At 47.2% G+C, this 27,073-nt stretch overlaps 1 protein-coding gene across 1 annotated transcript in view; it reads right to left on the minus strand.

Annotated features, from left to right (window-relative positions):
* Positions 1 to 4,841: 4,841 nt before the first annotated feature.
* The window catches only part of TDRD10 (tudor domain containing 10), a 56,493-nt gene continuing 34,261 nt past the window's right edge, over positions 4,842 to 27,073 (minus strand). The window contains exon 18 of the mRNA XM_069950130.1: positions 4,842 to 4,967. Coding sequence (XP_069806231.1) covers positions 4,947 to 4,967 — 21 coding nt within the window. The 3' untranslated portion in view covers positions 4,842 to 4,946. The remainder of the gene's footprint in view (positions 4,968 to 27,073) is intronic.

Genomic DNA, 27,073 nt, shown 5'->3' on the forward strand with positions numbered 1-27,073 from the left:
AGCGGTATATACGGTACAGCGGGCTATACACTGCGCACCCAGCGGTATATACGGTACAGCGGGCTATACACTGCGCACCCAGCAGTATATACGGTACAGCGGGCTATACACTGCGCACCCAGCGGTATATACGGTACAGCGGGCTATACACTGCCCACCCAGCGGTATATACGGTACAGCGGGCTATACACTGCGCACCCAGCAGTATATACGGTACAGCGGGCTATACACTTCGCACCCAGCAGTATATACGGTACAGCGGGCTATATACTGCCCACCCAGCGGTATATACGGTACAGCGGGCTATACACTGCGCACCCAGCGGTATATACGGTACAGCGGGCTATACACTGCGCACCCAGCGGTATATACGGTACAGCGGGCTATAAACTGCCCACCCAGCGGTATATACGGTACAGCGGGCCATACACTGCGCACCCAGCGGTATATACGGTACAGCGGGCTATACACTGCGCACCCAGTGGTATATACGGTACAGCGGGCCATACACTGCGCACCCAGCGGTATATACGGTACAGCGGGCTATACACTGCGCACCCAGTGGTATATACGGTACAGCGGGCTATACACTGCGCACCCAGCGGTATATACGGCACAGCGGGCTATACACTGCGCACCCAGCGGTATATACAATACAGCGGGCTATACACTGCGCACCCAGCGGTATATACGGCACAGCGGGCTATATACTGCCCACCCAGTGGTATATACACTGCCCACCCAGCGGTATATACGGTACAGCGGGCTATACACTGCCCACCCAGTGGTATATACGGCACAGCGGGCTATACACTGCGCACCAAGCGGTATATACGGCACAGCGGGCTATACACTGCGCACCCAGCGGTATATACGGTACAGCGGGCTATACACTGCGCACCCAGCGGTATATACGGTACAGCGGGCTATATACTGCCCACCCAGCGGTATATACGGTACAGCGGGCTATACACTGCGCACCCAGCAGTATATACGGTACAGCGGGCTATACACTTCGCACCCAGCAGTATATACGGTACAGCGGGCTATATACTGCCCACCCAGCGGTATATACGGTACAGCGGGCTATACACTGCGCACCCAGCGGTATATACGGTACAGCGGGCTATACACTGCGCACCCAGCGGTATATACGGTACAGCGGGCTATACACTGCGCACCCAGCGGTATATACGGTACAGCGGGCTATAAACTGCCCACCCAGCGGTATATACGGTACAGCGGGCCATACACTGCGCACCCAGCGGTATATACGGTACAGCGGGCTATACACTGCGCACCCAGCGGTATATACGGTACAGCGGGCCATACACTGCGCACCCAGCGGTATATACGGTACAGCGGGCTATACACTGCGCACCCAGTGGTATATACGGTACAGCGGGCTATACACTGCGCACCCAGCGGTATATACGGCACAGCGGGCTATACACTGCGCACCCAGCGGTATATACAATACAGCGGGCTATACACTGCGCACCCAGCAGTATATACGGCACAGCGGGCTATATACTGCCCACCCAGTGGTATATACACTGCCCACCCAGCGGTATATACGGTACAGCGGGCTATACACTGCCCACCCAGTGGTATATACGGCACAGCGGGCTATACACTGCGCACCCAGCGGTATATACAATACAGCGGGCTATACACTGCGCACCCAGCGGTATATACGGCACAGCGGGCTATATACTGCCCACCCAGTGGTATATACGGCACAGCGGGCTATATACTGCCCACCCAGCGGTATATACAATACAGCGGGCTATACACTGCGCACCCAGCGGTATATACGGTACAGCGGGCCATACACTGCGCACCCAGCGGCATATACGGCACAGCGGGCTATACACTGCGCACCCAGCGGTATATACGGCACAGCGGGCTATACACTGCGCACCCAGCGGTATATACGGTACAGCGGGCTATACACTGCCCACCCAGTGGTATATACGGTACAGCGGGCTATACACTGCGCACCCAGTGGTATATACGGTACAGCGGGCTATACACTGCGCACCCAGTGGTATATACGGTACAGCGGGCTATACACTGTGCACCCATCGGTATATATGGTGCAGCGGGCTATACACTGTGCACCCATCGGTATATATGGTGCAGCGGGCTATATACTGCCCATTATGCGGTATATACAGTACAGCGGGCTATACACTGCGCACCCAGTGGTATATATGGTACAGCGGGCTATACACTGCGCACCAAGCTGTATATACTGTATACCAGGCTATACACTGCACACCCAGCGGTATATACTGTATACCGGGCTATACACTGCCCACCCAGCTATATATACTGTATACCTGGCTATACACTGCCCACCCAGCGGTATATACTGTATACCGGGCTATACACTGCCCACCCAACGGTATATACGGTACAGCGGGCTATACACTGCGCACCCAGCGGTATATATGGTACAGCGGGCTATACACTGCCCACCCAGCGGTATATACGGTACAGCGGGCTATATACTGCCCACCCAGCGGTATATACGGTACAGCGGGCTATACACTGGCCACCCAGCGGTATATACGGTACAATGGGCAATACACTGCGCACCCAGCGGTATATACTGTATACCGGGCTATACACTGCCCACCTGTATATACTGTATACCCTTATATACTATGGATAAAAGGGTTGTATCTCAGTGGGTGATACATGACCCTGAATATATATAATATGGATATAAGGGCTGTATCTCAGTGGGGATACATGACCCTGGATGTATATATATTACATATGTATATACGGGTTAGTATCGCAGTAGTGAAGCAGCTAATGAGGTGTCTGCTGTCCTGACAAATCACCTCTGCTGCACGGTGTAGCTGAGTTGTCAGACGCACTGATCAATAGGCAGTATAATTGTCCTGCATGGTCTGGGTGCGTAGAGGCGATGGCCATCCATCAGCCCCCGGTATCGGTAATCACTTGATCTCAGCGCGGAGCTCCCCACCCCCGCACTACAGAGGAAGCGACGTCCATTGCGTCCTGACAAATCCAAATTGGTTTTCTGCCGTTCCTCTTATCTGGGCGACTGTCTTATAATAGAACGGAATTAGAAGATCTGAGCTGCACAACCGCAGCCTAATGAGAACATAAATAGGTTTTCGGTTCTCTGCTTCCTGAAAATCATTTCAAAGCTTTATTGTAATTGGCAAGGACGACGCTGGCGGAATGAGATCTTATAAAACGCAGACAGACGGCGACTTCATATCCTATAGTGATTATTAGCTGTGCCCTGGCCAACCCCTGCATGCAGCAGAGCCGAGGACGACATAGAGGACACACAGCATGGGTAGAGGGAAGACATATCACACGTCTATAACACATATCACATCTTCAATAACAATACATTATATACCAACCTCCCCTATTATACATATCACACCTCTAATAACACTACAGGATATACCAACCTCCCCTATTATACATATCACACCTCTAATAACACTACAGGATATACCAACCTCCCCTATTATACATATCACACCTCCAATAACACTACAGGATATACCAACCTCCCCTATTATACATATCACACCTCTAATAACACTACAGGATATACCAACCTCCTCTATTATACATATCACACCTCCAATAACACTATATTATATACCAACCTCCTCTATTATACATATCACACCTCCAATAACACTACAGGATAAACCAACCTCCTCTATTATACATATCACACCTCCAATAACACTATATTATATACCAACCTCCCCTATTATACATATTACACCTCCAATAACACTACATTATATACTAACCTCCCCTATTATACATATTACACCTCCAATAACACTACATTATATACCAACCTCCTCTTTTATAAATATCACACCTCCAATAACATTACATTATATACCAACCTCCTCTATTATACATATCACACCTCCAATAACACTACAGGATATACCAACCTCCTCTATTATACATATCACACCTCCAATAACATTACATTATATACCAACCTCCTCTATTATACATATTACACCTCCAATAACACTACATTATATACCAACCTCCTCTATTATACATATCACACCTCTAATAACACTACATTATATACTAACCTCCCCTATTATACATATTACACCTCCAATAACACTACATTATATACCAACCTCCTCTTTTATAAATATCACACCTCCAATAACATTACATTATATACCAACCTCCTCTATTATACATATCACACCTCCAATAACACTATATTATATACCAACCTCCTCTATTATACATATCACACCTCCAATAACACTACATTATATACCAACCTCCTCTATTATACATATCACACCTCCAATAACCCTACATTATATACCAACCTCCTCTATTATACATATCACACCTCCAATAACACTAATCTGCCCAAGGACGATCTGGAATGGGCACAGGCTGAAGTAGACCGGCTGGCCTCTGGCAAGAGGCTTTGATTTTTGCACAGATGGATCAGAAGGCTACAAAGTCCTTGATGTCTTTAGAAAAAGACTAGGCCACCAATAATGCTGAGAAATCAATTGCCTGGTCTTATGGACTCGTGGATGTCCAGCAATCAAGGGGAATGACCCCATTTTAGAATTCTTCTTCTGAGTGCAGGACGCACATAGCTCTTGCCAGTAGGGAGATTCTGAAGAGCTACTGGTATCAGACGTTCTAGATGAGTGATATGGCGAGGTGCGTCCTCCTGACCGTGAACATCAGAGGCTCGAGAGAGACGGCGTCGGCTTTCACATTCTTCTCCGCTGGTTGAAAGTAAATAACAATGTTGAACGGGGAGAAGATGAGGGACCACCTGGCCTGCCTGGGATTAAGTTGCAGGACGACTGGAGGTAGGACGGCCTGGGTACGGACGACTGGGTAAGGACGGCCTAGATCCCACCGAAAAGGCATCAACTTCCAAGGAGAATGGTCTGAGGGATACAAAACAGGAGCTGAAGCAAAGGTGTACTTAAAAGTGTCAAGGTCGTTAAAATTTTTATTGCAGAAATCAATAGTCCAGGCGATTTTAATAAACTTTGTGATTGGGTTTATTAGCTGAAAAATGAATTTTTATCATGAATAAGCAGTTTGAAGCTCTCCCCCCGTCTTCATGGTTTTCCTATGGAGAGAGAAAGTAAAAGCAGCAAAACAGGACAACAAAGAGTTAATTTACATTCAAATCGCAGGCTGTCTCTTCTGACAGTCACCACTGACCTCTCTGACCTCTAATTAGGGCTCTGAATAGCTCCCCCACTGAGCAATCCTTTGTTCTTGGCTCTCAGCTGCCCGCTAATCTCGCTCCTTCCCCCTCCCCTCTTCATAGACCAGACAGATCCGACTGAGGAAAACAGTCGCGATTTCCTGATTCTGAGGAGTGGATGACAGAAAGGAAAGGAGGGGGGAACTGGGAAAAGGCTTTTTACATGCAGATAATGGCATATTTGCCTAATAAACCCAATTACAAAGTTTCTTAAAATCGCCTGGACTATTGATTTCTGCAAAAAAAATTTTAACGACAGTGACTCTTTAACCCCTTCGTGCTGCAGCTAGTTTGGGCCTTAATGACCAGGCTAATTTTTCAAAATCTGACCTGTCTCACTTTATGCTCTTATAGCTCAGTGATGCTTTAACGTATGCTAGCGATTCTGAGATTGTTTTTTCGTCACATATGGCACTTTATATTAGTGGCAAAATTTGGTCACTGCTTTGTGTGTTTTTTGTGAAAAACATCAAAATATCATGAAAAATTAAAAAAAATTGCATTTTATGAACTTTGAAATTCTCTGCTTCTAAAAAAAGAAAGTCGTAGCACATAAATTAGTTACTAAGTCACATTACCAATATGTCTTCTTTATTCTGGCATAATTTGGTAAACATATTTTACTTTTTTAGGGCGTTACGGGGCTTAGAAATTTATCAGCAAATTATCACATTTTCGTGAAAGTTTCCAAAACTGATTTTTTTAGGGACCAGTTCTTTTTTTTAAATGGATTTAGAAGTCTGGTATCCTGAAAACCCCCATAAGTGACCCCATTTTGGAAACTACACACCTTAAAGAATTAATCTAGGGGTATAATGAACATTTTAACCCTACAGGGGCTGGAGGAAAGTATTCACAATTAGGCAGTAAAAAAATGGAAAATTAAAATTTTCCAATAATATATATGTTTAGATTAAAGTTTCTCATTTTCAAAAAGGAACATGAGAGAAAAAGCACCCCAAAATTTTTAACGCAGGTTCTCTTGAGTACAACAGTACCCCATATGTGGGTGTAAACCACTGTATGGGCACACAGGGGGGCTCAGAAGGAAAGAAGCGCCAATTAGCTTTTCCAATGCAGATTTTGCTGAAGTAGTTTCTGAGCGCCAGTTGCGTTTGCAGTGCCCCTGTAGTGTCAGCAGAGAGAAAACCCCCCATTAGTCACCCCATTTTGGAAAGTGCACCTCTCAAAGAATTCATCTTGGTGTGTGGTGACCATTTTGACCCCACAGGTATTACAGGAAAGTATTCAAAAGAAGACAGTAAAAATGAAAAACTCTAATTCTTCCAATAATATGTTCGTTTAGTTTGAAATTTCTCAATTTCACGAGGAACAAGAGAAAAAAAGTACCCCAAAATTTGTAACGCAGGCTCTCCTGAGTACAATGGTACCCTATATGTGGGTGTAAACCACTGTATGGGCACACAGGAGGGCTCAGAAGGAAGGGAGCGCCAATTAGCTTTTTCAATGCAGATTTTGCTGAAGAAGTTTCTGAGCGCCAGGTCCGTTTGCAGAGCCCCTGTAGTGTCAGCAGAGTAAAATCTCCCAATAAGTCACTCCATTTTGGAAAGTACACCCCTCAGAGAATTCATTTTGGGGTGTGGTGAGCATTTTGACCCCACAGGTGTTAGAGGAAAGTATTCAAAATTAGACAGTAAAAATGAAAAACTCAAATTTTTCCAACAATATGTTGGTTTAGTTTGAAATTTCTCAATTTCACGAGGAACAGGAGAGAAATGTCACCCCAATATATGTAACGCAGGTTCTCCTGAGTAGAACAGTACCCCATATGTGGGCATAAACCACTGCATGGGCACACAGCCAGGCTCAGAAGGAAGGGAGCGCCAATTAGCATTTTCAGTGCAGATTTTTCTGAAGAAGTTTCTGAGCGCCAGGTGCGTTTGCAGCGCCCCTGTAGTGTCAGCAGAATAGATTCCCCCCAAAAGTCACCCCATTTTGGAAAGTACACCCCTCAAAGAATTCATCTTGGGGTGTGGTGACCATTTTGACCCCACAGGTATTAGAGGAAAGTATTCAAAATTGGCCAGTAAAAATGAAAAACTTGAATTTTTCAAATAATTTTTCCAACCTGGGGTGGTTACAGGCAACGTGGGGTGGTTACGGACAACCTGCAGTGCTTACAGACAATCTGGGGTGGTTACGGGCAACGTGGGGTGGTTACGGGCAACGTGGGGTGGTTACGGGAAACCTGCAGTGCTTACAGGCAATCTGGGGTGGTTACGGGCAACGTGGGGTGGTTACGGGCAACGTGGGGTGGTTACGGATAAACTGAAGTGCTTATAGGTAATCTCGGGTGGGTACCTGTAATCTGGCATGGTTACCGCAATCTGGAGGGGGTCATTGGCAATTTGGGGTGGTCAGAGGCAACCTGCGGTGGTCAGAGGCAACCTGCGGTGGTCGGAGGAAACCTGCGGAGATCAGAGGCAACCTGCGGTGGTCAGAGGCGACGTGGCGTGGTCAGAGGCGACGTGGCGTGGTCAGAGGCGACGTGAGGTGGTCAGAGGCGACGTGCGGTGGTTACAGGCAACGTGGGGTGGTTACGGGCAACGTGGGGTGGTTACGGGCAACGTGGGGTGGTTACGGGCAACCTGCAGTGTTTACAGACAATCTGGGGTGGATACGGGCAATGTGGGGTGGTTACGGGCAACCTGCAGTGCTTACAGACAATCTGGGGTGGTTACGGGCAACGTGGGGTGGTTACGGATAAACTGAAGTTCTTATAGGCAATCTGGGGTGGATACCTGTAATCTGGCATGGGCACCGCAATCTGGAGGGGGTCATTGGCAATTTGGGGTGGTCAGAGGCAAGGTGCGGTGGTCAGAGGCAAGGTGCGGTGGTCAGAGGCAAGGTGCGGTGGTCAGAGGCATCATGGCGTGGTCAGAGGCAAGGTGCGGTGGTCAGAGGCAAGGTGCGGTGGTCAGAGGCAAGGTGCGGTGGTCAGGCAAGGTGCGGTGGTCAGAGGCATCGTGGCGTGGTCAGAGGCAACGTGCGGTGGTTACATGCAATCTGGGGGTTACATGTAATCTGGCGTGATTACGGGAAACCTGGGGGGGTTATGTGCAACCTGGAAGGGTTACAGACAATCTGGGATTATTACTGATAAACTGAAGTGCTTATAGGTAATCTGGGGTGGGTACATGTAATTTGGGGTGGTTACGGGCAATGTGGAGGGGGTCACTGGCAATTTGGGGTGGTTACGGGCAATGTGCAGTGGTTACGGGCAACGTGTGGTGGTTATGGGCAACGTGCGGTGGTTACGGGTAATCTGGGGTAGGGTTAGGGGTAATTTGGGAGTAAACTGCAATTATTACTATAATAAAAAGTGTGTGTTTTATTTTTTTTGTATGTTTGTCACTTTTTGTACTTTATACATTCATTTTCACTGTATTACTATGATTACTGTGATATTTTCTATCACAGTAATCATAGTTCAGTGACAGAGATCAAATTGGTCTCTGTCACTTTAAATTTTCCAGAGTTGGCTGGTCGTGGAGCGCATGCGCACTTCATAACCAGCCAGGACGTCGAGGAGGAAGGAGCTCCAGGATCAGGTAACGTATATGGGGAAGGGGGGTGACAGGGGGGGTGGGGGGCGACTTGGGGGGTGGGGGGACATCACTTTTTATCCCCTGTCACCAGGGTCGATTCTGAGGTTTCTGCCGCCCCGTGTGATGGCCGGCACTCCCCCCCTCCCCCCCGTCGCCGCAGCCATCCACTCACCTGTCCCACGCCGCAGCCGGCCCGCGCTCTCTGCTGTCTCCAAATCCCGTCAGGTCCCGCGATGTCACCCTGCAGCTGTCACGGACCTCCAGGCTGTGGTGAGTGAGTGGGGTGATCGGGTCGCGCGGGGCGGTCCCGCGCGACCCGATCACCCCAGCGCGTCCCCCACCGACCCCGGGCACTCACCACAGCCTGGAGGTCCGTGACAGCTGCAGGGTGACATCGCGGGACCTGACGGGATGTGGAGAGCGCGGGCGACGGGACAGGTGAGCGGCCGCTGTCATTTTTGTTAAGTGATACTTAACAAAAATGACAGCAGGGGGGACATAATGCCGCCCCCTGCCGGACCTCAAAATCTGCCGCCTGAGGCGGAAGGCTCATTCCGCCTCATGGCAGAAGCGGGGCTGCCTGTCACCAATCATTCATGGTGACAGGGGATAAAAAGTGCCGGCGGCACATGGTACAAGCGATCAGCGGTATATAGTATATACCGCTGATCGCTTGTACCGGGACACCACAGGGGGGTCCCCGATGACTGCCCCATGCTCTCCGCTACCTCCGGTGGCGGAGAGCATGGGGCTTTCATTCATTTAAACTTTTCCATCCCTGCGAACAAACATCGTTTGTTCGCAGGGATGGCGTCGGCCATCTTGGAAATGATGGCCGCCGGGGGAGGGGGGTTAGTGATCGCCCTGATCTAAGGTCTGGGGGACACTTATTTCATCTCCCCCCGCCGTGGATTCACGTATAACGTTAATAGCGGCGATCGTCGGTAAGGGGGGGGGGGGGCCGGGACGGACCCCACACATTGCCCCAACCCCTCATCTAACTCCGGTAGCTGGGAGGATGGGGTGGGGGCCGTCCCGGCCCCGCAGCCTTATTCTCTGCCATCGCCGTAAAAAGCTGATGGCAGCAGAACAAGGACCCTTAGTGACCGCCGTAAAAAGCCGTATCGGCGGTCACTAAGGGGTTAACCTCTTAAGGACCCATGACGTACCGGTACGTCATGGATCACTGTCACTTAAGGACCCATGACGTACCGGTACGCGGGTCCTTTAAGAGGGCGCCTCGGACCGGCCGCATGCGATCGGGAGAGATGGCCTGCAGAAATCTCTGCAGGCCATCTCTCCCTGTCGGCATGTGGGGTTGTTACCCCCCCCCCCCCATGCTGACGATCGCTGCTATTGGCTGATCAGTTCAGATCAGCCAATAGCGGTGATCGGAACCTTTCCGGGCCATCGGTGACCCGGAAAATAATGTCGTCCGGTGCTGTCCGAGGATGGCACCGACCGCCATTACTGTTAAAAGTAATGGTGGCCACAATGCCACGTCCCGACCGCCGTGACCGGCCGGCCGGCTGATCATGGCGATCAAAGTCCCCAAAAGTAATAAATACCTGCTCTGGACACCTCAGCTAGGTAGCTGAGGGGTCCAGAGCAGGTATTTGGCCATACTCACCGTATCCCGGGGTCCCGATCGGTGTCTTCCAGGTTCCGTGACGTCATCTTCTTCCGTTTGTGTCTTCGGCCTTTTCCGTTGGCCCCTAGGATGTCCTCGACTTTTTTTCGGCGCTCTGCTGCCCTCTAGCGGCTGAAAAGTGTAATACACTTATCAGCAGCTATAGGGATGTTCAGGATGTAGTAAATGTTTTTTTTATTATTTTTTTATTTTTTTTTTGTATTTTCCGCACCGTCACGCCGCTGAGTGTTGATCTGCATCGCATGTAAGTGCGCTGCTAATCAGCAACACCATAGGGTGTTTTTTTCTATATCCTACTGCCACGGTCTGCTGATAAGTGCGGCATTTATCAGCAACACCATTTTTGGCGTAGGTTTTTTTTTTATACTGAATGTTAAAAAAAATGTAAAAAACACTACACTGAATAAAGTTTTACACTACACCACTACATACCCCATATACCAATCCCTATATAAAGATAGCCCCCAGGGTGTTTTCGGTGTCGGACGCATACGCTATTATTGCCTCCGACACCGAAACAGCCAGTGAGGATGAATGGGGGGGGGATCCTTCTTTCCTCCATTCATCCTCATCCTCATCATCCAGTGACGTGTCTGGGGGTAACGCCAGTACCGTTACAATAAGAGATGACGATATGGCGTGAAATTCTACAAACTCTGTGAGAGTACCTCAGGGTACACCTACAGATTTAGGGTACGTGCACACTGCGGAATGGCGAAGGATAACCCTTTGTGTATTCCGCAGCTGGCACCCGCCGGCGGACTGATGCGGGCGCGTGTCTCCGCACATGTCATAGACTCCATCCTATGCATGGGCGGATTCCATTGTCCATCCAAAGAATGAACACATTGGACGGAGAGCGGAATCTGCCCGTGCATAGAATGGAGTCTATGACACGGACGGAGACGCGTGCCTGCATCAGTCCGCCGGTGGGTGCCAGCTGCGGAATGCACAAAGGGTTATCCTTCGCCATTCCGCAGTGTGCACGTACCCTTAGATTATATGAAGGAAGGGACACCTGAATGCAGCCCCCAGATGCCCCCCCATCCTCCGAGTTAGTGGGAAAATCGTCCGGGAACTGATCTTCCCACTGCTGGATAAAGGTCACCACCTGTACGGGGATAACTTTTATACCAGCACCCCCTCTTCTGGTCCCTCGCTGCCCGAGCTACTGTAGCTTGCGGCACGATCCGAAAATATCAGAAGCAGTAATACCAGCCCTAATATTTAGCAGCCATGGAGCGGACCCAGCGCTTCTGGATATGAAGGACCCCGTATCGCACCAGGGCAACATTTTCCAGGTGACGTCCTGCACACAAGAGAACGGGAGACCCCAGAAGAAGTGCAGAGTGTGGCGTAACAGGGGGATCAGGAAGGACACCATTTACCAGTGTGACACCTGTCCTGATCACCCCGGCCTCTGCATACTGGATTGCTTCAAGGCGCACCACACGTCATCGGAGTTCTACATTATCTAAATTCTGTCCCTTATTCCTATTCCAGGGGTCACGTTGATCCAGGGATTATTCTGATCGCCATTATGGAGTCGGGAAGGAATTTTTTCCAAGTGATGAGGCTACTGTCGTCTGCCTTACGAGGGTTTTTTGCCTTCCTCTGGATCAACACAGGTTGAATTTGATGGACACCTGTCATTTTCAACCTTATAAACTAATAATTGGCCTAATACCCCCAAATAAATTAGAAGTGTCCCTTTTCCCCGGCTAAATAGGTATGGCTGCCATTCCCATTAGAGGATGCCATGATGCAATTACAAAGCTTCTGTGCGTCTAGGACAGTAGAAACCCCCGACAAGTGACCCCATTCTGGAAACTACACCCCATAAGGAATCTAACAAGGGGGGCAGCGGGTATATGGCCCCCTGGTGACGGCCACATTTGGGACGTGAAAATGAAAAAAAATGGTATTTTTACCAGTGGGGTCCATATGCTCACTGCACCCCTTGTTAGATTCCTTATGGGGTGTAATTTCCAGAATGGGGTAACTTGTGGGGGGGTTCTACTGTTCTGGCAGCACAGGAGCTTTGTAATTGCGACATGGCCTCGATCCTCCATTTCAGCCACTAAATGGCGCTCTGTCCCTTTGGTGGCTTGCCCTGTGCCCATATGGCACATTATGTCCACATGTGGGGTATTTTCGTACTCAGGGGAAATCACCCTACACGCTTTGCGTTTATTTTCTTTTTTAACCCCTTGTGGAAATGGAAAAAAATCAAGGCTAGACCAACATTTAATGTAATTTTTTTAAATTTTTTACTCTAAATCATTGATCTTGTCTTGATTTTTTCATTTTCACAAGAGGATAAAAGATTAAAAAAAAACAAAATGTGTAGAGCAATTTCCTCTGAGTACGGAAATAACCCACATGTGGACATAAAGCGCCATGCGGGTGCAGGGTAAGCCTCCAAAGGGAAGGAGCGCCATTTGTTTTTTTGAGGCTGGATTGGATTTCGAGGGGCCATGTTGCATTTAAAAGGCCTCTGTGTTGCCAAGACAGTTGAAACCCCTCACAAGTGACCCCATTATGGAAACTACACCCCTCAAGGAATGTAACAAGGGGTGTAGTGAGCATATGGACCCCGCTGGTGACAGGCACAAATGTGGAACAATGTGGCGTGAAAATGAAATATTACATTTTTTACACTATAATGTTGGTCTAGCCTTGAATTTATCATTTTCACAAGGGGCTAAAAGAGAAAAAAAAACACAAAATGTGTAGAGCAATTCCCCCTGACTCCGTAAATACCCCACATGTGGACATAAAGCGCCATGTGGGTGCAGGGCAAGCCTCCGAAGGTAAGGAGCGCCATTTGGATTTTGAAGGTTGGATTTGGCCAGAATGGATGATGAACGCCATGTCGCATTTACAGAGCCCTCGTGCTGCCAAAACACTGGAAACCCCCCACAAGTGACCCCATTCTGGAAACTACACCGTGCAAGGAATCTGACAAGGGGTGCAATGAGGATATGGACCCCTTGATGACGGGCACATTTGTGCCGTGAAAGTAAAAAATTAAAAATTTTCACTTTCACATCACATTTTTTCACATTTGTGCCCGTCACCAGTGGGGTCCATATGCTTACGGCACCCCTTGTTAGATTCCTTAAGAGGTGTAGTTTCCAGAATGGGGTCACTTGTGTGGGGTTTCCAGTGTTTTGGCAGCACGAGGGCTCTGTAAATGCGACGTGGCCCTTGAAATCCATTCCAGTGAAATCCAGCTTCCAAAAACCAATTGGCGCTCCTTCCCTTTGGAGGCTCGTCCTGCGCCCGCTTGGCACTTTATGTTCACATGTGGGGTATTTCCGTACTCGGGAGAAACTGCGCTACATGTTTTGTGTTTTTTTTTTCCTTTTATCCCTTTGTGAAAATGAAAAATTGAAGGCTAGAACAACTTTTTAGTGTAAAAAATACTTTTGTCTTTTTTCACGCCATATTGTTCGGAAAATCTGTGAAGCACCTGTGGGGTCCAGATGCTCACCGCACCCCTTGTTACATTCCTTGAGGGGTGTAGTTTTTTAAATGGTGTCCCTTTAGGGGTGTTTTTTAGGTTTTGGCACCCCAGAGCCTCTGCCAACCTGAAGTCGTTCAGTCAGAAATGACCAAATATAACGGAGTCATTGAAATTCACTAGGCGCTCTCTTATATCTGAGGCTTGTGGTTGCGTCAAATAGCGCAATAGGGCCACATATGGGGTATTTCTATAAACTGCAGAAACGGGGCAATCAATATTGGGGTGAATTTCTCTCGTAATAGGTTTATAATTATGAAAAATATTGGATTACAATAAAATCTCTGCACAGAAAATTAAAATTTTCAAATTTCTTACACACTTAGCTTTTATTTCTGTGACTCCCCTAAAGGGTTAAAAAACTTTCTGGACGTGCTTTTGCAGAGTTTTGGGGGTGCAGTTTCTGAAATGGAGTGCTTTGTGGGGCTTTCTAACATACTGTCCCCTCAAATACACTTTAACCTGAACAGGTCCCTAAAAATATCTGATTTTGAAATTTTACTGAAAATTTGCTGCTTATGTTTTACGCTTTCTATTGTCTAAAAAAATTAAATATAGTTTAATAAATGCCACCAACATAAAGTAGACATGTTGCTAATGCTATTTTATATATAATTTATGTGGTATAACCATTTTCTGTATAAGCAGAAAAGTTTTAATGTTGGAAAAATGCATTTTTTCACAATTTTTCACGTTATTTTGTTTTTTTTCATAAAGATTCGTTATAAGTATCGACTCCAATTTACAAGAAATGTGAAGTACAATATGTCACGAGAAAACAATCTCAGAATCAGCCGGATAGGTAAAAGCATCCCGAAGTTATTAATGAATAAAGTGACACAGGTCATATTCATAAAATTTGCTCCGGTCCTTAAGGCCATTTCAGGCCCGGTCCTTAAGGGGTTAACTCCGAGAAAGCTTGCTCAGCCTCGACCGGCCACTGCTTGGGATTGGCACCCTTCTTGGTAAGGGCCACCATTGATGCGACCAAGGTGGAAAAGTGGGGAACTAACTGCCTGTAATAGTTGGCGAACCCCAGGAACCATTGTATGGCTCAGCGGGCCGTGGTCACTGAAGCACTGCAGACAGCTTCCAACTGCAGACCACAGTCAAGGAATGGAAGGCTGGACTGATGGAACACGCACTTCTCCAAAGTGGCATATAGGCTAGGGATGGTCCGAACCTGCCGAGGTTCGGGTTCGTATGAACCCGAACGCTCGGCAGCAGATTCCCGCTGTCTGCCCGTTCCGTGGAGCAGGCGGATCCAGCGGGAGGAACGCCTGGAAAACTGGGATACAGCCTATGGCTATGGCTGTATCCCAGTTTTCCAGGCGGTCCTCCCGCTGGATCCGCCGGCTCCACGGAGCGGGCAGACAGCGGGAATAGTTAATGAGGGTTCAGGATCGTACGAACCTGAACCGAACTCGGTTCGGACCATCCCTAACATAGGCGATTGGCTCTTGAGCAATGCAGCATTTGACGTACATGACCCATATGGGTCTGCAGATCATGGGAGAAGATCAGTATGTCACCCAGGTACACAATGACACAGATGTACAGTAGAAGTACAGTAGTAGTATTTGAAGTACCGATCTCTGGTGTTGAAGGTGGTCCATTCCTCACCCTCAAGAATCCTGATCAAGTCGTAGGCTCCCCTGAGATCCAGCTTTGAGAAGATATGGGACGTATATGGGTTCTTGACTGTCACCTCATTGAGACCCTTATTAAAACCATACTTCTTTTGGACAAAGAACCACCCAACGGTGGCAGGAGAGGAGGACTTCTGAATGAAGCCCTTCTGAAGATTCTGGGCCTCCCCTAACAACCAATCAGGTCACAGATTTTATTTCCTTCTAAGGTCCAGTATATAGACCCTAAGGAACATAATATATACAGTGGGAAATATCTAGAACCTTCAGTGTTCAGGAGAGATAATCCTGGAACACAGAACCCTATCGATTTCTTAATCCTACAGTCGGCTTAACAAACGTCACCCTGGGATTAGTCGGCCCGCGCCTCATCCAATGTATTGATTGTGTAAATTTATTATAAGGGGATTAAATATTTATCTGGCTGATGTCACAGGCGAGAAATCCTGTTATTCATGTGTGTGCATTCAGCAGGAATGTTCCTTTAAATTACATCACAGGGGGCGACATCTGTTACATCACAAGGTCAACTAGAAGGTGGTGCTGGTCCAGCGGGTAAGATGGTCCCCCACATGAGACCAGTGTATTATGCAAGGACTATTGAGTCCTGTATGGCCTGTGCTCTATCCAATAGGAAGACATTGATTACATGGGTCAAAGGTCATTAGTCCACTGCTAGTCATCTGCTCCAATGTGCCGTCCACTGCCTGACTACACCTAATATATGGCTTATAAATAAGAAGGTGTACAAGCGTGACCTGTCCACCTCCCATTACAGACATTCTGGACAAAATGTCCCATCATTGATTTCCTTTACAGACGTTGCACAGTACTACTTCTCTTGTCCTTTATGCTGGGTGTAATTCTCAGTATATATATATATATATATATATATATATATATATATATATATATACACAGTGCACAGTACTACTTCTCTTGTCCTTTATGCTGGGTGTAATTCTCAGTATATATATATATATATATATATATATATATATATATACACACAGTGCACAGTACCACTTCTCCTTTCCTGTGTGCTGGGTGTAATCCTCAGTATATATTACACAGTGCACAGTACCACTTCTTCTGTCCTGTATGCTGCGTGTAATCCTCAGTGTAAATATATATATATATATATATATATATATATATATATACACACACAGTGATACCTTGGTTTAAGAGTAACCTTGGTTTAAGAGCGCTTTGATATAAGAGCTCACAGTTTTTCAAAATTATGACTTGGTTTAAGAGCATTGCTTTGGTTTAAGAGCTCCCTGTACTGTGGGAGCGCGCATGGAGGAGGGGCATGGTCTGCATAGCGAGGTCTACAGCCTGTACTCAGACCCAGAAGGTCTTCCTCACCTTCTAAATCATAGCAGATCCACTTCAGGCTGGGGCTTACATCAGGGGACAGGACTGTGGAGGTATTCTCTCCATAGCTGTAACCCCTCTCACCCCAGACAGAGAGCGCTGCTATACTGTGCCCACATCTGCCCTGCTTATTCCTTCCTGCAGTCTCTCTCCGCCCTTGTGTTTCCCATCCTCTCCATTACTGTACAGTAACTTATGATATCACATATTCTGCTGTTTCTGAATGTTTGTTTCATCTGTTTTACATGTTATTCAGAATAATAAATCATTATTTTTGGGGTGTGGAACCAATTGTCTGCATTTCTGTGATTTCTTATGGGAAAATTTGCTTTGGTTTAAGAGTGGATTTGGATTACAAGCACCGTCCCGGAACGAATTATGCTCGTAATCCAAGGCACCACTATATATATTATATATATATATATATATATATATATATATATATATATACACACATACACACAGTGCACAGTACCACTTCTCCTGTCCTGTATGCTGGGTGTAATATATATATATATATACACTCAGCGGCCACTTTATTAGGTACACCATGCTAGTAACGGGTTGGACCCCCTTTTGCCTTCAGAACTGCCTCAATTCTTGGTGGCATAGATACAACAAGGTGCTGGAAGCTTCCTCAGAGATTTGGTCCATATTGACATGATGACATCACACAGTTGCCGCAGATTTGTCGGCTGCACATCCATGATGCCAATCTCCCGTTCCACCACATCCCAAAGATGCTCTATTGGATTGAGATCTGGTGACTGTGGAGGCCATTGGAGTACAGTGACCTCATTGTCATGTTCAAGAAACCAGTCTGAGATGATTCTAGCTTTATGACATGGCGCATTATCCTGCTGAAAGTAGCCATCAGATGTTGGGTCCATTGTGGTCATAAAGGGATGGACATGGTCAGCAACAATACTCAGGTAGGCTGTGGCGTTGCAACCATGCTCAATTGGTACCAAGGGGCCCAAAGAGTGCCAAGAAAATATTCCCCACACCATGACACCACCACCACCAGCCTGAACCGTTGATACAAGGCAGGATGGATCCATGCTTTCATGTTGTTGACGCCAAATTCTGACCCTACCGTCCGAATGTCGCAGCAGAAATCGAGACTCATCAGACCAGGCAACGTTTTTCCAATCTTCTACTGTCCAATTTCGATGAGCTTGTGCAAATTGTAGCCTCAGTTTCCTGTTCTTAGCTGAGCGGAGTGGCACCCGGTGTGGTCTTCTGCTGCTGTAGCCCATCTGCCTCAAAGTTGGCCGTACTGTGCGTTCAGAGACGCTCTTCTGCCTACCTTGGGTGTAACGGTTGGCTATTTGAGTCACTGTTGCCTTTCTTTTAGCTGGAACCAGTCTGCCCATTCTCCTCTGACCTCTGGCATCAACAAGGCATTTCCGCCCACAGAACTGCCGCTCACTGGATGTTTTTTCTTTTTCGGACCATTCTCTGTAAACCCTAGAGATGGTTGTGCGTGAAAATCCCAGTAGATCAGCAGTTTCTGAAATACTCAGACCAGCCCTTCTGGCACCAACAACCATGCCACGTTCAAAGGCCTCAAATCACCTTTCTTCCCCATACTGATGCTCGGTTTGAACTGCAGGAGATTGTCTTGACCATGTCTACATGCCTAAATGCACTGAGTTGCCGCCATGTGATTGGCTGATTAGAAATTAAGTGGTAACGTGCAGTTGGACAGGTGTACCTAATAAAGTGGCCGGTTAGTGTGTGTATATATATATATATATATATATATATATATATATACATACAGTGCACAGTACCACTTCTGTCCTGTATGCTGAGTGTAATCCTCAGTATATATATATATATATATATATATATATATATATATATATATATACACACATATACAGTGCACAGTACCACTTCTCCTGTCCTGTATGCTGGGTGTAATCCTCAGTATATATATATATATATATATATATATATATATATATATATATATATACAGTGCACAGTACCACTTCTCCTGACCTGTATGCTGGGTGTAATCCTCAGTATATATATACAATGCACAGTACCACTTCTAGTCTTGTTGGAGCACCGGCGCCCCCCTCAGGATGCAGGACCTTGACCTTGCTCTTCACCTTAGCGCCTCCTCCTCTTCGTTGTCCCCTGGGTCTGTGCTCGGCTGGAGGTGAGTGACAGCTCCTGTGATGGCAGCAGACTGACCTCAATCCTCTTGCACTCATCCTGCCGTCCTCACACCAGTCACCTTGCTGGGAGGCTGAAGGTCACAGTGCGCCTCCCTCTTCTACCTCCATGAAGTATATAACTCCTATTCATTATATGTTGCTGCCTCCTGGGTGACCCCTGACCACCATGAACACAATGTTATACATGGGTCAGGGGTCCCTTTTTTTAATGGGGCTCCCAGTATAATAAAGGGTCCCACACTGTGTTGAGCATTGTCTGCAGGCAGCCTGGGCAGAATTTTATGGTGCAACTTTTACTTTTTTTTTTTTTTTTAGTATCCCCTTATGTGACAATTTGAAGTGTAGAGGTCAATGAATATTCTGCATTTCCACCCCCTCAGGATGGATCCCATCATGTTCCACTACAGAAGCTTCAGACGACAATAAGGGGGACGACTCTCCAAGAAAAACAACCTGCACTGCCTGCTACATAAATAAGTAATGTCCTCCTCCACGGTCACAGGACGGTCACAGGAGCACCTGTACATATACATCCATCCACTAGAGATTCACTGAGAATACAGCCTATCCATCAATAGGGATCAGCAGTGACATCACTGAGAATACAGCCTATCCATCACTAGAGATCAGTGACATCACTGAGAATACAGCCTATCCATCACTAGAGATCAGCGGTGACATCACTGAGAATACAACCTATCCATCACTAGAGATCAGTGACATCACTGAGAATACAGCCTATCCATCACTAGAGATCAGTGACATCACTGAGAATACAGCCTATCTAGTGACTATAGAGGTGTGATGACATCACTGAGGATGCAGCCCACCCCTTCAGTGTGCTTATATACATCTAGATATTACAGCCACATCTCTGGGATAAATCATTTCACCTCCAACCATTCCAATTACCCACAATAAACCAGAGCCACTTATTGCTTTCACTTCCACCATAATTCATTCCCGGGCGGCGGGTCCGATGCAGGATTCTCAGAGTCAATTAGAAGAAGTAACGTCCTCTTCTGCCTCCACTAATCAGCCTATAAGTGGCTGCGGACATCAGGCGATCTGTACAGGATGAAAGCGGACCATCAGGAGGATTTATAACCCGTCGATTACCCCTGTCGACGCTCAGTTAGCAGTCCAATTTATAGACCTGCCACCTGTGAACGATGACTGGAGGGGCTGCCAAGGCTTTTCATGTCATGCTAACAAGGCTCCCATATACTTCACTCCTATCAGCAATGACTTAGATGACAAATATGATGGCATACTTTATGGTTAATCGCATTTTATGGAATGTTTGATAGGGGCTGACGAGAATTCATGATAGAGCCCACATGGACAGATGGAGGTCCTCGGGGTTCTACCTAATCGCAGAGATGTCTATAGGATTAAGATTTATGAACTCGAGAGCGAGAAAACCACATCATGTCCCTGGAGCCAATCCATAACTAAATGACCCTGGTGCAGGGCCGGACTGGCCATAGGGCACTTCTGGCAAATGCACAGGGAGCTCTATGATGCGCACACTGCCGGGGGATAGGATGCCACAACCCTGGCAGCCGCGCATCATACAGGGACCAGACGGAGCGCTGTGGGCCGGTCCCGTGCTCCTCCTTTCCCCTACCGTAGGGAAAAGGAGTCACCGGGCCAGGAGGAAGACGTGACCGGCCCACAGCGCTCCGTCTAATCCCTGTATGATGCGCGGCTGCCAGGGTTATGGCTTCCTATCCCCCGGCAGTGCGCGCATCATAGAGCTCCCTGTGCGTAACAGTGGAGACGCTCCTGTGCCGGAAGTCCCAGGGAGCTCTATGATGCACGCGCTGCCCGGGGATAGGACGCCACAACCCCGGCGTCCCTGCATCATACAGGGCCCGACCAGGAGGAGGGAGGAGCGTGATGTTAGGTAAGTTGTTTTTTTTTTTTTTATTTGCTTTGCGCGGGGGGCACCATCTATAAAGGAGGGGAACATTTATAAAAGGGGGGGGGGGAAGAGGGGACCATGTATAAGGGGGGGAAGAGGGGGCCATCTATAAAGGGGGGAAGAGAGGGGCCATCTATTAAGGGGGGAGAGAGGGGGTCCATGTATAAGGGGGGGGGGGGGGAGAAGGGGCCATGTATAAGGGGGAAGAGAAGGGGACATGTATAAGGGGGGAGAGAGAAGGGGACATGTATAGGGGGGGGAGAGGGGGCCATCTATAAGGGGGGGGGAGAAGGGGCCATTTATAAGAGGGAGCCATCTATAAGAGGGGGGAGAGGGGGCCATCTAAAGGGGGGGAGGAAGAGGGGACCATCTATAAAGGGGGGGGGGGAGAGAGGGGGCCATCTATAAAGGGGAGGGGGGAGAGAGGGGGCCATCTATATGGGGGGGGGGAGAACATAGGGGAGAGGGGGCCATCTATAAGGGGGGACAACATAGGGGGAGAGGGGGCCATTTATAAGGGGGGCAACATAGGGGGAGAGGGGGCCATCTATAAGGGGACAACATAGGGGAAGCGGGGCCTATAAGGGGGGGGGGGGGCATTTATAAGTGGGACAACACAGGCGGCCTTCTAAGGGGGGTATGCATAAGGGGACAACATGGGAGGCATCTATAAGGGGACAACATATGTGGCCATCTATAAGGGGGACAACACAGGGGGGACCATCAATAAGGGAGATAACAAAGGGGGGCATCTATAAGTGGAAAAACACAGGGGCCATCTATAATGGGGACTACACGGGGGGGGGGGCGAGTAGATAATAGGGCTACATAGAGGGGGGCATATACTATAAGGGGGTCACACAGAGTCAGACTACCCACTAAATGAGGGTGCAAAGGGGCCAATACAGATGTGCAGTTTGTAGAGATGAGTATGGTGCCAGAGTGAGGAGCCTAATATGTCTGTCTGGCAGATTCTGTGGATTCGTGGCTCGGAGAAGTTCTCATAATGGCCCACGACAAATGGAGAAGAAAATGAAAAGGGAAGAACTCCGATCAGAGAAGACGTCTCCTGTGAGTCACCTGATGTAACTGCACTGTAATGTATATGGAGTACAGAACCTGTGTGGAACTGGGTCTACCTCTATATAACTGTATGAGGCGATATTGGTCTTTTTAAAGTAGATTTTATTCAGTAGCAGTGGCGACATTAGTCAGCATGTGGTGGTATTAGTCATTATGCGGTGACATTAGTCAGTATGTGGTGGTATTAGTCAGTATATGTGATGGTATTAGTCAGTATGCGGTTGTATTAGTAGGTATGTGGTGGTGGTGGTGTTAAACTCAACACATTGACCGAGGCCGGAAGCAGTCTGTCTCTGTACACTGTGTAGTGGTAACAACCTGTAACTGCAGCACCGCGACATAGTACAGACAGAAGCTTCTGACCCCATTTACTGTGTTGTTATCTGTAATTCCAGTCATGGCCGTGATGATAAGACATGTAGCCGCGCTGCACTCACAACATCCTTTCATAACTTTTCACTGCGCGGCGAGTGGGCCTGTGTGCTTGGAAATGTCAGGGCTGATTTTCAGTCCCAGTCCCCCCTGCCCTGGTGGATGGTACATTGTCATATTGACAGTCTCCTTTCACCACAAAGGAAACAGCTGTCATGGAAGGAGGAACTTGGCCACAATGGTTTACCAAGCCTTTCAGTCCAAATGTCAACGAATTTGGATCTGCCCAGCCATGTTTTTCCAAAGAGCTGGATCCATTTGATCCGCCACATTTCTCCATAGATTTGGATCCATCTGACCAGCTATGTTTCCCCACAGAGATCTAGATCCATCTGACCAGCCATGTTTCCCCACAGAGATCTAGATCCATCTGACTGGCCATGTTTCCCCCACAGAGATCTGGATCCATCTGACTTACCATGTTTCTCTGCAGAGATCTGGACTAGAGATGAGCAAACCGGGTTTGAGTCGATCCGAACATTCTGTATTTGATTAGCGGGGGCTGCTGAACTTGGATAAAGCTCTAAGGTTGTCTGGAAAACATGGATACAGCCAATGACTATATCCATGTTTCCAGATAGCCTTAGGGCTTTATCCAAGTTCAGCAGCCACGGCTAATCAAGTGCCGAAAGTTCGGATCGACTCGACAATGCTCCAGGTTCGCTCATCTCTAATCTGGACCCATTTGACCCACCACATTTCTCCAGAGATCTGGATCCAACTGACCCACCATGTTTCTCCACAGAGATCTGGATCTATCTGACCATGTTTCTCCAGAGAGATCTGGATCCATCTAACCTACCCCATTTCTCCAGAGAGATTTGGATCTATCTGACCATGTTTCTCCAGATAGATCTAGATCCATCTGACCGGCCATGTTTCTCCACAGAGACGTGGATCCATCTAACCGGCCATGTTTCTCCACAGAGACCTGGATCCATCTGACCGGCCATGTTTCTCCACAGAGATCTGGATCCATCTAACCTGCCCGATTTCTCCAGAGATCTGGATCTATCTGACCATGTTTCTCCAGATAGATCTGTATCCATCTGACCGGCCATGTTTCTCCACAGAGATGTTGATCCATCTGACCGGCCATGTTTCTCCACAGAGATGTGGATCCATCTGACCGGCCATGTTTCTCCACAGAGATGTGGATCCATCTGACCGGCCATGTTTCTCCACAGAGATGTGGATCCATCTGACCGGCCATGTTTCTCCACAGAGATGTGGATCCATCTGACCGGCCATGTTTCTCCACAGAGATCTGGATCCATCTAACCTGCCCGATTTCTCCAGAGATCTGGATCTATCTGACCATGTTTCTCCAGATAGATCTGTATCCATCTGACCGGCCATGTTTCTCCACAGAGATGTGGATCCATCTGACCGGCCATGTTTCTTCACAGAGATGTGGATCCATCTGACCGGCCATGTTTCTCCACAGAGATGTGGATCCATCTGACCGGCCATGTTTCTCCACAGAGATGTGGATCCATCTGACCGGCCATGTTTCTCCACAGAGATGTGGATCCATCTGACCGGCCATGTTTCTCCACAGAGATCTGGATCCATCTGACCGGCCATGTTTCTGTTCCCTTTAGATAAAAATGGATGAGGAACTGGTCGGTTCAGACATATAAGTCGGGCACACACCAGTGTTGTATTCGGCTGCAGTTTTCTGGCTTTGTTCATCAAAGTGATTTCCGACATTTTCCTCTTGATACCCTTTGGCGATGTTTAGATCTACAGAATCAACGTTTTCTGGAGGTTGTTTTTTGAAAGCACCATTCTCTGTACAGTCTCCACACCATTACATGAGAAGACAAGGCTGGCAGGGACATCCTGGCCTGGCTAGTCTTGTACCAAGGACCAGACCAGGTCACTAGATTTTTTCATCTAATGTTAATTCACATTATGACGGATCCTCAGAAAACCGATCACTTGCTTTTATGCTGCGCTCTGGGGTCAGAGGCCTAACGTTCATAGTGGGAAGCATACCAGAAGAAACATGCAGGGTGTAACCTAAGGGCCCTATTACATGGGATGATTATCTTATATCAATCAAATTTAAATGATAATCGTTTTGTGTGAATGCGGGCAACTATCAAACGGCCGAGAAATCGTTCATTTGGTCCTGAGACCAAAATCAGTTAATTGTTCGCTGTAATTCCAGATTGGTTGTTTAGTGTAATCCCACATCATTCCTTCATTTGCTGCAATCAGGTGGAGTAAACGATTGTAGTAACGATTGTAACGAATGCCTATCGTTCTATGTAATACAGTGAACGATTTTAAGTTTAACAAAAATCTTTGTCTAATAGGACCCTAAAGCTGTGGGTGATGGATGGTCTGCTGGGAGCAGTGGTTACGTGCGATGGGTCCACACAATGTGGTGGCTCTCGGCCACCAGTAGAGGACCATCTGATCCTCAGATAAGCTGTTTGCTTGTCCACATCCATACACACGTCTGTCCGGACCATTTGTAGGGGCTTAAAGAGAATCTGTCAAACGCAATTCACATTCCAGACTGCTGATACTGTTGGATCAAGGAAAGACATGGTCTTTTCCGTTACATTCATTCATACAAAGCTGAACTAATTTCCAACAACCCCTTCTTGGTGCATGGTAATGAGAGTAACATACGGTGCCCCCAGGTGCTCGGGTGAGTGACACGGTCTTCTAACTTGTCGTACCTCATCTTCTTCTTTGGTACTGTGCAATGTGGATCAGCACTTACCTTTTTAACTCTTTAAGGCAGTGATCCCCGAGTGGTATTAAAAGCAGAAAGCCATCAGGGAATGAAGGGAGTTGTAGTTCTGAACCACTTAATATTCCTTAACCTGTGGCCTTCCAGCTGTTGCAAAACTACAACTCCCAACAGGATGATACATAGCACATGGACTGTAGTCTCAGTGACAGGATGGTATATAGCACATGTACTGTAGTCTCAGTGACAGGATGGTATATAGCACATGTACTGTAGTCTCAGTGACAGGATGGTATACAGCACATGTACTGTAGTCTCAGTGACAGGATGGTATATAGCACATGTACTGTAGTCTCAGTGACAGGATGGTATACAGCACATGTACTGTAGTCTCAGTGACAGGATGGTATACAGCACATGTACTGTAGTCTCAGTGACAGGATGGTATACAGCACATGTACTGTAGTCTCAGTGACAGGATAGTATACAGCACATGTACTGTAGTCTCAGTGACAGGATAGTATACAGCACATGTACTGTAGTCTCAGTGACAGGATAGTATACAGCACATGTACTGTAGTCTCAGTGACAGGATAGTATACAGCACATGTACTGTAGTCTCAGTGACAGGATAGTATACAGCACATGTACTGTAGTCTCAGTGACAGGATAGTATACAGCACATGTACTGTAGTCTCAGTGACAGGATAGTATACAGCACATGTACTGTAGTCTCAGTGACAGGATAGTATACAGCACATGTACTGTAGTCTCAGTGACAGGATAGTATACAGCACATGTACTGTAGTCTCAGTGACAGGATAGTATACAGCACATGTACTGTAGTCTCAGTGACAGGATAGTATACAGCACATGTACTGTAGTCTCAGTGACAGGATAGTATACAGCACATGTACTGTAGTCTCAGTGACAGGATAGTATACAGCACATGTACTGTAGTCTCAGTGACAGGATAGTATACAGCACATGTACTGTAGTCTCAGTGACAGGATAGTATACAGCACATGTACTGTAGTCTCAGTGACAGGATAGTATACAGCACATGTACTGTAGTCTCAGTGACAGGATAGTATACAGCACATGTACTGTAGTCTCAGTGACAGGATAGTATACAGCACATGTACTGTAGTCTCAGTGACAGGATAGTATACAGCACATGTACTGTAGTCTCAGTGACAGGATAGTATACAGCACATGTACTGTAGTCTCAGTGACAGGATAGTATACAGCACATGTACTGTAGTCTCAGTGACAGGATAGTATACAGCACATGTACTGTAGTCTCAGTGACAGGATAGTATACAGCACATGTACTGTAGTCTCAGTGACAGGATAGTATACAGCACATGTACTGTAGTCTCAGTGACAGGATAGTATACAGCACATGTACTGTAGTCTCAGTGACAGGATAGTATACAGCACATGTACTGTAGTCTCAGTGACAGGATAGTATACAGCACATGTACTGTAGTCTCAGTGACAGGATAGTATACAGCACATGTACTGTAGTCTCAGTGACAGGATAGTATACAGCACATGTACTGTAGTCTCAGTGACAGGATAGTATACAGCACATGTACTGTAGTCTCAGTGACAGGATAGTATACAGCACATGTACTGTAGTCTCAGTGACAGGA

The sequence above is a fragment of the Dendropsophus ebraccatus genome, chromosome 13, assembly GCF_027789765.1.
Source record: "Dendropsophus ebraccatus isolate aDenEbr1 chromosome 13, aDenEbr1.pat, whole genome shotgun sequence".
Taxonomy (NCBI): domain Eukaryota; kingdom Metazoa; phylum Chordata; class Amphibia; order Anura; family Hylidae; genus Dendropsophus; species Dendropsophus ebraccatus.